This window comes from Aphanomyces invadans, assembly GCF_000520115.1.
Source record: "Aphanomyces invadans strain NJM9701 unplaced genomic scaffold supercont1.68, whole genome shotgun sequence".
In the NCBI taxonomy this organism is placed as follows: Eukaryota; Oomycota; class Saprolegniomycetes; order Saprolegniales; family Verrucalvaceae; genus Aphanomyces; species Aphanomyces invadans.
In genome coordinates, this window is record NW_008580213.1 from 66183 (window position 1) to 75554 (window position 9372).

Here is a 9372-nt window from a genome sequence, read left to right on the forward strand (position 1 = left end):
GACGTTGCGTCGGAGATGGCATTCTCACCGGTGCCTTGCGACGCCGAGGACGTGAGCAGAGCAGCGGCCGAGTTGGATGGAGCGATCTGGGAGCCACTTGAGAGCCGCTGCGAGTTGGACGGCGGGGTTGGTTTGTTCGGCGCCGTTTTCGCCGCGGCCAATTTGGTCGACGACGTCATGGAGGACGTTTTCCTCGATGGAAACACTTCGATCGGCGTCACAGCGTGCAACTTGAAAAACTTGGGCACGAGCATGAGCGCCATCACCGTCACCTACGCCGACAATTGACACATCCACGGCTCTCTCGAGGTGGGTTACCGTGCACAGGAGAATCACGACCGCTTGGAGTGTAAATGTCGACACGGGGGACATGGTCGTGGCGTACGTAAGCGCGAGCATGACGCCGCCGCCGACAATGACCATGCACGACGACGCAAACATCCAAACCGACTCTTGGAAATCGCTGTCCGCCTTCCGGATGTGGAACGCCACGTACACGCCGCCCAGCGTGACGAGGCCCTTCCAAAAGATGGACAGCGTGGGGAAGATGAAGTTGCTCGACCGGCATTGCTGGATGTCGATGTCGCCGTGAAAGTCTGTCGATGGCACGGTCGTCGAGATCGGATGCGGAAAATCCACGACCAGCCAGACGGCGACAATTCCTGTCCATTGCCCCAATGTGACATCGCCGACGTGGCATGGTGTCGACCGTACCCATGTCGATCCCTAAGACCACGATAAACCATTGCAGCGCCCGCCACACTGTGATCACAACGCGCTTCATGGCCTTTTGATTGAACACAGCGTACACGCGGAGGGACTTGGCCAAGATCGATCCAAACACGGTCGTGTACCCAAGCGAAGCGACAAAGGGACGGCCACCGCAGACACCCGGCGATGGAGGGCCGCCAAAGAGGAACACGGTGGCACAGAGGCAGTACCCGCCGAGCAGCATGAGCACGAGGAGAGGCCACTGCGACCGCTTAATGATGGGACGTTCTCGAAACAACACGACCAGGGCTGTCAAGCCTGTCAATAGGACCATGACCACACTCGTCAACACCGCGATCCCGACGAACGCCTACACACCATCCGTATCGACATGGGGGCGCCTGGCGACAGTAGGCACATACCGACGACGTATACGGGACATACCCGCAGTCGAGGACGACATTGGCCGGGAGAGCGACGCCGCCAGTACACTCGCTGGACCGCGCGGGATTCGCCGCCTCGGGCAAATTCCACGCAAACGCGACTTCCCGCGTCGACGCCTCACTGCACGACGATATCGTGTACGCAAAGAAGGACGGGTCGCAATGGGGCGGGGCACTTGTCCACGCTGTCCATTCGTTTTCGTGCGTCGACAGCCATTCACACGACTTGCTCGTTTGAAATGCCCCTGGTAACGTCACGATGCCCCCGTCGCACTCGAATGGCAGGGTCGCGTTGGTCGGGTCTGGACGGGTCCACGCAAACGACACTCGCCGAAACGTGGTGTTGCAGCCCGTCATGGTATACGTCATGTGTCGGCGGATGTCGCAGAGAGGCAGCGTTTCGAGCCACGACGTCCACGTGTCGTAGTTGGATCGGACCCACTGACAGGCCGCGGCAAAGTTGGCCGGTTGCGTCGTCGCTGGGTCGGCTTGAAATGCCGCCATACTCGACAGCATGGTCGTCACGTCGAGCTGGGTCAGGACAAACTGGTTCAAGTAGTGCGCCAACAATTCGTCGCTCCGCAACAGGTTGGCATAGATCTTCATCAAGTTTTCTTGGGGATAGTCAACGTCGACGGGGTTCGTTGTCGGGTTGCCGTACCTAGAGAACAGCCATGGGATTGCATGCACGACAGGCATCGACGACGCACCCGAGCTCCCCGAACGTGCCAGTCGCCGTCGCAACGACTGCCGGGTCCGGCAGCGGCCACAGGATGCGCGCAAACTTGCCCGGGTTGTCCGTGTGAAACATGTCGGGCACGTAATGATAAAACACAATCGTGCCGTTGCGCTGCATGGTCTCGACAACGTACTCCTGGAGATTCGAGTCGCCGGCGGAGCAAAAGTAAGCAGGCACGTTGCGGTTGGACATGATCGCCTGGAGATACCCAGGGTCGTAGTCCCATCGCATGATGAGCACGAGCATGCACGATTTCCCTGGAGTCCGCGCGCTGTCAAAAATGTGGACAGAGATATGTGCCGTACCGCGGCCTTCATGCAGTGTGCACGCGTATGACTTAGAGCAACCGTCCAAACACCCCCCGACGCCATCGGGGCAATACTTGGCCTTGGCAATGCGCGACCGATTGTGTCGATCAATGGAAAAGTACTCGATCAGGTCGTCGCTTAACGTGAACTCTCGCCAAAAGTCGGCCGAGAACGGACGCGACAAGTTGCCTACGACTGCAGTCACGTGTGTGCTGCACGGCTCGCGACGCACCCAGAGTACTTTGGGGCCCTCGCAGCGCATCGTCGACGTTGGCTTGCAACGTGTACAGCCCGCTCCTGTTGGAATCACAAGATCAATCAGCGCGCCATGGGTCAGGAGCTGTACCTGCCCCAATACCCCACGTTGGCCATCGTCGATTCGTTCGCGTGGACTTTTAACGCTGCCATTTGGGACGATGTCCACACTTCCGGGTTCAAGTGCGTCGGTGTGCAAAGCCCCCGCCCCATCGTGGACATGCGTTCCGTCGCATAAGTTCCTGTCGCATGCACAAACGACACGTCGTACCCTAGCTGAAGCAAGGAGTGTACAACATGTCGAAGGACTCGAATGGGTCGTACCACTTCCTGGAGCAGGATCGCATTCACGTACGACGTGAGCTCGTGGGTTGGCCAGCCGCCCCACTCGGACACAAACGTGCCTGGAATCGTCCCCTGGTTCACGATCGTGCCCGTCGCAGCGTCCACGGTCGACCCAACACCGTATATCGTCTCCTTGTAGCCACACGCAGCCGTGTACACGGTCGGCGTCATTCGATGGTCGTGCACCTACACGCAGTCCCTGTCGTCAGCATCCCCACGCTCGGTGACGACGGAGCACCTGAAATCGCGCCGAAGGCACAGAAACACGGAGCCATGGGTAGAGGGAGCGATTTGTCGTCGGGTCGCGAGCGCGGGGGTCCACCTTGCGTACCGCCGCCTGGGATGTGACCCACGCAGCATTGAGACAAGTTCGGCGAACGGCATCGTGCTGGGAAGGCACGGTTGGCATGGATACAACCCGAATTGGACAGTGCAGTGCCACGATTTGAGTGCAAGTTACAACGGCTATTTCAGGTAAGGTAGCACTTCACTTGTTGCGACCCTGACATCCGCGGGTGCCAATTGCTACGACAACCCATAGTCGACACCACCATCGCAGCCTGGAGTTGCTGGAGATACGAGTTCATAAAGGCAATGCACCCACGCCTGGCGAGAAAACAATCGCTCTAGATGAGCTCCATCCCCCGACGATTGCGTGCTCTTGCATAAGAAGGAAAACCACTGACCTCGGCTGACTTTGACTCGAGCATGCCCTCGTGTAACCGATGTGAACCTGGAAAACCAAAAACGCGGACAGCACCATAGCCACGTGGACCGATGGGGGCAGCGCAGTTCAGAGAAGCGTCGCCGGCCCAAGTGGCCGATGCTGTGACGGGGCTAGGATCGGCGTATGCTGCGTATGCCCCGAGCATCGTGTCGAATGCTGTCGGCGGCGACGTCTTGTCCAGCTTGGACATCGAACAACTCCCGATGTTGTTTGCCACACTCGGTGTGACCAACACAATCCACCAAGCCAAGTTGAGGGTGATGCTCCAGCAAAATCGGCCGTCCTTGCTGCAGCGAACGCTCAGTCAAGCGCGGGCAATGGACATGGCGCTGAACCAGAGTGGTGTTGCAAAGACCTTTGATTGCTTCTTGAGCCACGACTGGGGCGTCGATGGGGCGACCCATGCCAAAGTTGGCCACGTGAATGCCTTTTTGAAAGCTCGGTACGCCATGTGCCGGCCAAACGTCGAATCGTATCGTTGGAAAATCGTAGGGGCATTCGAACGTGGTTCGACCAGGACCAGATGACAGGAAACATCCTGCAGGCCATGGCGACGGGCATTGAACGCTCCATCTTGGTGCTTGTTTTCGTCACACGCAGGTACATGGCAAAAGTCAACGGCTCAAACCCGAACGACAATTGCCAGCTCGAATTTGGAATGGCCAAGTGCACTCAAACGGCATCGCACATGGTGCCTGTCATCTTGGACCCGACCATGAAGAGCGTGGCGACGTGGGCCGGGCAGCTCAAGATGGTTTGTCCTCCACCTCCCATGCATCTCAACGATTCCACCAGGTGCTCGGCAATCTCTTGTACGTGGACTTGAGCGCCGACACAGCCGACGGATTTGAACAAGGCTGTGCGAGCCTTCTCCAACGAGTGCAAACTCTACTTGGTCGAACGCACGTGACGTCAAGCAAAGCGGGCGACACATATCCAGCGCAACTGGCGACGGAACAACTAGCTGACGTGGACGAAGTGGCTCCAACGCCAGTGCCGACCGACCGAGTCGCGGCCCCAGTCACGTCGATGTATTCATTTCCGTGGCTGCTTGCGTGGTCGGAAGCGATGGCTGGTACTGACAACGAGGAAGTCCAAGAAGACTCGCTGGTCGTTGTGCTGGAGCAATTGGATGCCACGCTGGCAAGTCCACAAGTGGACAGCTTCATTCAATCGTTTCCATACACCACTTTGATCACGGCGATGGAATCGCCTGCACTGGCAGAGGTCGCAACTCAAGTGTGCGCGATCTTGGTCGACCACCCACGAGCAGCGGCGTCGCTCGCAGCCCTTCCTTCTTTCGTGCCGACCTTGACTTCCCTCCTACAGGCAAACGCCTCGGCGACGGCGGATGCGGCCCTCGTCGCACTGACCAACATTACGTTCGCTCCCCCGCCAGATCGTGCTTTCACCGACGCTCTCGTCCCTCTCCTCATGCAACTTCCATCCCGCGATCATGTCGTGGACGTGCTAGTGAATGTATCTGCGGCAAATCGGTCGTCGTTTTTGCCGTACTTGGACCAATTGATCGCCATGTTGCCCTCCAACGACAAATTGTCTCCCATGTGGAAGATTTTTCTTAATTTGTCCGTGGACGCAGCGTGCACCGCTTCGCTCGCGGCTCTCGGGTTTGTCGACATTGTGTGGACAACCCAACTCCACACGCAAGACTGCGAGCTGACTTTGAAGCTTCTCCTGGGTCTCTGCCGCCATGGTGCAGGGTCCAGCGCTGTCGCCATGAGCTCCCACTGGCAGGTGTGGCTCCTCGAGACGGGGCGTCCGAGTCTAACTATCGCGAGTCATCTTGCTGACCAAGACTCCTCCGACTACTTAGCTCCACGTGCAAACGCGTGGACGTCGTTTTGGGTGGATGCGCTACTACAACATGACGATGACGAACGGAACGTCGAGTTGGCTCTGTGCAGCCTCGTTAACGTTGCGGCCAAGGACGAGATATGGCGACGTGAAATCGAGGTGCATGTCGAGCGCGCGGTCTGGCCGTGGATCATCCGTCGATCGAGATTGCAACCCATGGCGCTCAAGCTCGTCGGCAATCTCATCGACATGAAATTGGTGCGGGATCTCTTGACGGCGAAGCTTCAAGACGGCATGGCGATTGACGAAGGGGACGAATATGCACGAGATTTGTGGCATGAGATTGTGGCGACGCTAGCCTAATCTATACCTTAATCTATTGCATGGAGCAAAGTGTGTGCGCGGTGTGTGAACTGACGTGTGAAGACTTGACTGAACGATTGCTAGAATCCATGCGGGGTCTTTTCATCGACAGAGTACAGCGATCTCTCTCTCTTGCGTCCTCGACAACTCGACTGTGCCAAGATTCCCTGCGAAGTTCGCGTTGAGTGCTACGTAAGTGGGCCGCAGACCCCATTCGCTTGGCTTTTCACCGACCTTTTCAATCATACTGTCCAAGTATTCGACAGCCACGAGCTTCTCTCCTATATGAACGTTCTATCATTCATCTTTGTGTCAAACCTGCCGGGACTGCGGTTGCCCAGTCATTTGCGGTCGAATACCCCGGTATCGAATTGTACAATGTAGCGCCGGGAAGATGACCCCACGCACAGGGCAGGCACAAAATGAGCTCCGTGTAATAAGGGCTAAGGTCGTCCTTGTAGTCGTTGAGTAAAGAGGAGATCGCCAGGGCTGGCGACCGCCCCCTGCACGTGAAACATGGCGACGACTTGTTTCGGCTAGTCCACGTTGAACAACTCAACACGATCAGCTGTACGTATGATGTGAAGATCGTGGTCAAAATCGACGTCAGGTTTGGCTTCTTCTTGGCCTTGTGCAGAGGTATACGAATGAGCACCACGACCGCAATCACGTCCCCCACCAAAACCAATCTTGTTCAGCGTGAAGTTGGTAGCGCACGCACTGTTGCTGGTCCGAGTGTACCCATGGGCGCTGTAAACACACAGTGCATTCCCGACCTCGCACGTTGGGTTGCCAGGACAATAGATGTTCACACTGCCCTTCCCTTCAGTCTCAAGCACTGGATCGGTTGCCGTCAAGACAACCCGGTCAACTTCACCGACAACAAACAGCTCGTCGCTTACAGAGTACGTATCGGCAGCCGTTTCCCCCGTGCGTAAGCTGAGTACCTTCGATTTGTTTGGACCATCCAACCGAATCGTGGCGGTGTGGCTGGCGGTCGTGTACCTGCCGCAGCTCGTGCTCAGCTTGCCATTGTCGTATGGCGATTCTGCGTTCGGGTATATCCCCGTGGAATTTGGAAAGCGCCAGTACCCGGCAAGGGATAAGACAGCGTCCTCGCGGCTCCTTTTGGGCAAACGTGGCAATTTGTGTCGCTCGTGTTCCAGCTAAACTTGCCAAATGTACATCGAACGCACTGGGAATCGTCACGCTGGCGAGCGCTCGGAGCGACGCAGACGGCACAGTCGTAACAACGGACCGACCTAACCAAACGAGTCAAACGTTAACCTGACAGCAGATTTTGTACCAGGGATCTGCTGGACGGACGCGCCTTTGAAATTGCACACGCCTGCCACGGCAACGACCCAGACGCAAACGCCCCGGTTGTTGCGCTCTGCAGCGCGACCTCGACTGCATTGTCCGTTTTGACGATTTTCATGTACTGGACCTACCAAGGACGCAGAATTAGAGACGACGACAGTTTGTGTACGATAGAGTTGAGTTGTGCAGTTATCCGAGGAAGCGGTAAGAGCCGGCTGGCTGAGCGACCGAAATATAACGTAGACGTCGGATGCTCTCGTCATCGGGTTGTCGTTGTCTGGGGTGTATTGGCCAGTGTAATAGATCCACGTGAAGTTGCGAAGTGGGTCGGTCAAGAGCGAGTCCGTCGTCAAGTCCGTGGCGAACGGATCGAAAATGTCGTAGCTGGACCGACGTTACTCAGCGCCTTCGTGCTTGTATAGTTCCACGTCTCAGCCATGTCGTCGGGCCCCAGAAATGACGTTGTGTCGTGTGTGTGCATTCCATCCGCTTGGAATGGTCTCTGTCCGCTCCAGTTGACGAAAAGGACGTCGTTGTTGCTGCTTTGGTATTCAACGAAATGGACCACGCCGAACGTGATGACAGAGTAGGGCTCAAGAGATTTGATCTGCCAGCGACATTTCTGGGATGTTGTGTAGCCACAAGATATCGTCGCTCGGCCGCGAGGACCATTCGTGATTGAGGTAGATATCGAACACATTTGGCCAAGGACGACGGGGAGTCCCAGGCAGTAAAACCAAAGTAGCATAAGGGCCTCATTGCACCCCCATGCAATCCAACGTATTGGTTCAAAGCAAACGACGTCAGCAGTTTCTATCTGTGCGGGTTTGAATCGACCACGGTGCCTACGCCTGGTGCGGCCGTCTGGCCGATGAGGTTGACAAGCGCACGAGATCAATTCATCTTCCCAACGCGGCAATGCCGTTGGGCGCGATGGGACAACCCTCTCGACGAATCGTGGACAATGGACTTGGACAAACGCTACAAGCCCTGCATTTGTGGAGTTTAGGTTTGTTGTGGTTGGCGCTGCTCGACCAGGGTGGCAACGATCCATGCCGCACAAATTTCAAGGTCCTTGCTTCCTTATAGGCACATTTAACTGGAACTTTGCCGGTGGGAAGGCCCCACGCCTCGTAGCAAGATGCCGCTTGAGCACGTGGTTCACGTTGTCAAGGGCGTGGAGCTCTAAAATGGCGGTTCCGAGTGAAATGTCATGTTGGCACGGGTCGTGGGGTGTCGAAACTCGAGCGTTGTGGCATGGAGGCACAATCTTGCAGGCGGCGTTGACGCCGGTCGAGCGGCATACAGGGAATCCCCGACGATGGGGTGTCCCAGACTCTGCATATGTACCCGCAGTTGGTGCGTTCGTCCAGTTACGGGCGTGAGGTGGACTCTCGTGTCGCCATTGTCCAGATGCCGAACAACTTTGCATTGGGTTTCACATGGCTTTCCAGACACGTTGTCGACGATTTGTTTGACTCGGTGCGTCGGGTCGGCTGCCAACGGATGTGTCACAACGCAGGTCTCTGTCGACAAGTGGCCTTCTACCACCGCCGTGTACGTCTTGGACACGCTCTTTGCTCGAAATTGGGCATTCAGGTGTTGGGCTGATGGATACGTGAGTGCCGCCACCATGACACCGGACGTTTCCATGTCCAGGCGGTGGACCATTCGAACCTACCGCCACTGGAATGACCATCGATCTCGAAACCCATGGACAACATTACGTTGGGGTATTTGGACTGGAGGATTCGGTGAAGCGACGTATCGCGATCGCGCCCGTCGACAGAGGGCAGGTCGTGGGGCTTGACCACAACTATGACGGCGTTGTCCTCATGCAGGATTTGCAGCGGAAGGGTTACATCCAGTACATCCATTGTAAGTCGGGGCTCATGCCGCGTGTAAAAGACTAAGCGAGACGAGCTGTCCGTCTCATCCACGTGAGCAATCGTGTCGGGTGCGGTTGTGGCGTCGAGTGTCGCGGCAGCCAAGTGGGCTTTCACTTGGTCAAGCAGGAGGGAGGACGTGGCTTTGATGTCCGATAGGTCGAGGAGTTTAGAGTGATACAAGCGGAGAGGAATATCGCTCGAATACGCGGTCGTGTCCTGGAGTGCCAACCCCGGCGTTGAATGTGGCCGAACGCGAAATGTCAACGCGGTCAGGTCAACCGCACACTACGAGCACATCAATGGTAGTTGAGTCAGTCGAACAAGCACCACTTCTACCAAACCTTTTCCGATATGGCTTCCACAGCACACTGCACAGCATGTCGAACGACGTCCAGGCCACGTCGGTCGTCGCCATTCCCGTCTAGACGATGCCGCTTTCGTGCCATGGAGAGAGAAT

The 9372-nt window shown here is 56.8% G+C and overlaps 4 protein-coding genes across 8 annotated transcripts; 2 read left to right on the forward strand and 2 right to left on the reverse strand.

The window, feature by feature from the left end:
* H310_14389 (hypothetical protein) lies at positions 1-3235 on the reverse strand. Of its 4 annotated transcripts, none has more exons than XM_008882242.1 (9): positions 3040-3235; positions 2812-2987; positions 2548-2698; positions 2434-2498; positions 2199-2390; positions 1865-2150; positions 1134-1815; positions 715-1081; positions 1-662 (listed from the first exon to the last, which is right to left on the reverse strand). In XM_008882242.1, exons 3-9 carry the CDS (start codon positions 2676-2678, stop codon positions 25-27), a joined length of 2361 nt encoding a protein of 786 aa, XP_008880464.1. In that variant the 5' UTR covers positions 2679-2698; positions 2812-2987; positions 3040-3235; the 3' UTR covers positions 1-24. The 4 variants fall into 4 exon arrangements, with proteins under 4 accessions (XP_008880464.1, XP_008880463.1, XP_008880465.1 ...); XM_008882241.1 differs by having other exon boundaries at positions 2548-2732; positions 2781-2987; XM_008882243.1 differs by having other exon boundaries at positions 1-1081.
* Positions 3236-3530: 295 nt separating this feature from the next.
* H310_14390 lies at positions 3531-5743 on the forward strand. Of its 2 annotated transcripts, XM_008882245.1 has the most exons (3): positions 3531-3970; positions 4021-4282; positions 4324-5743. In XM_008882245.1, the coding sequence occupies exons 1-3, from the start codon at positions 3579-3581 to the stop codon at positions 5704-5706; spliced, it is 2037 nt and encodes a 678-aa protein (XP_008880467.1). In that variant the 5' UTR covers positions 3531-3578; the 3' UTR covers positions 5707-5743. The 2 variants fall into 2 exon arrangements, with proteins under 2 accessions (XP_008880467.1, XP_008880468.1); XM_008882246.1 differs by lacking the exon at positions 3531-3970 and having other exon boundaries at positions 3994-4282.
* A 671-nt stretch (positions 5744-6414) lies between these two features.
* H310_14391 (hypothetical protein) lies at positions 6415-7820 on the forward strand. The gene has a single exon (XM_008882247.1). It carries the CDS (start codon positions 6511-6513, stop codon positions 6874-6876), a length of 366 nt encoding a protein of 121 aa, XP_008880469.1. The 5' UTR covers positions 6415-6510; the 3' UTR covers positions 6877-7820.
* Positions 7821-7954: 134 nt separating this feature from the next.
* H310_14392 (hypothetical protein) lies at positions 7955-9372 on the reverse strand. The gene is made up of 3 exons (XM_008882248.1): positions 9257-9372; positions 8754-9200; positions 7955-8703 (listed from the first exon to the last, which is right to left on the reverse strand). The coding sequence occupies exons 1-3, from the start codon at positions 9359-9361 to the stop codon at positions 8212-8214; spliced, it is 1044 nt and encodes a 347-aa protein (XP_008880470.1). The 5' UTR covers positions 9362-9372; the 3' UTR covers positions 7955-8211.

Bases quoted from the DNA above. Each gene is read 5' to 3' on its own strand.
- H310_14389 (XM_008882241.1), bottom strand. From the start codon at position 3,210: ATGCCAACCGTGCCTTCCCAGCACGATGCCGTTCGCCGAACTTGTCTC. The intron at 2,733-2,780 runs GTACGACCCATT...TCCTTGCTTCAG, and splicing joins CGATCCTGCTCCAGGAAGTG to CTAGGGTACGACGTGTCGTT. The intron at 663-714 runs GTACGGTCGACA...GGCAATGGACAG, and splicing joins GGTCTTAGGGATCGACATGG to GAATTGTCGCCGTCTGGCTG.
- H310_14390 (XM_008882245.1), top strand. From the start codon at position 3,579: ATGGGGGCAGCGCAGTTCAGAGAAGCGTCGCCGGCCCAAGTGGCCGAT. The intron at 3,971-4,020 runs GTACGCCATGTG...GGAAAATCGTAG, and splicing joins AATGCCTTTTTGAAAGCTCG to GGGCATTCGAACGTGGTTCG. The intron at 4,283-4,323 runs GTTTGTCCTCCA...CGATTCCACCAG, and splicing joins GGGCCGGGCAGCTCAAGATG to GTGCTCGGCAATCTCTTGTA.
- H310_14391 (XM_008882247.1), top strand. From the start codon at position 6,511: ATGTTCACACTGCCCTTCCCTTCAGTCTCAAGCACTGGATCGGTTGCC.
- H310_14392 (XM_008882248.1), bottom strand. From the start codon at position 9,361: ATGGCACGAAAGCGGCATCGTCTAGACGGGAATGGCGACGACCGACGT. The intron at 9,201-9,256 runs GTTTGGTAGAAG...ATGTGCTCGTAG, and splicing joins TGGAAGCCATATCGGAAAAG to TGTGCGGTTGACCTGACCGC. The intron at 8,704-8,753 runs GTAATGTTGTCC...CAGTGGCGGTAG, and splicing joins TCCAGTCCAAATACCCCAAC to GTTCGAATGGTCCACCGCCT.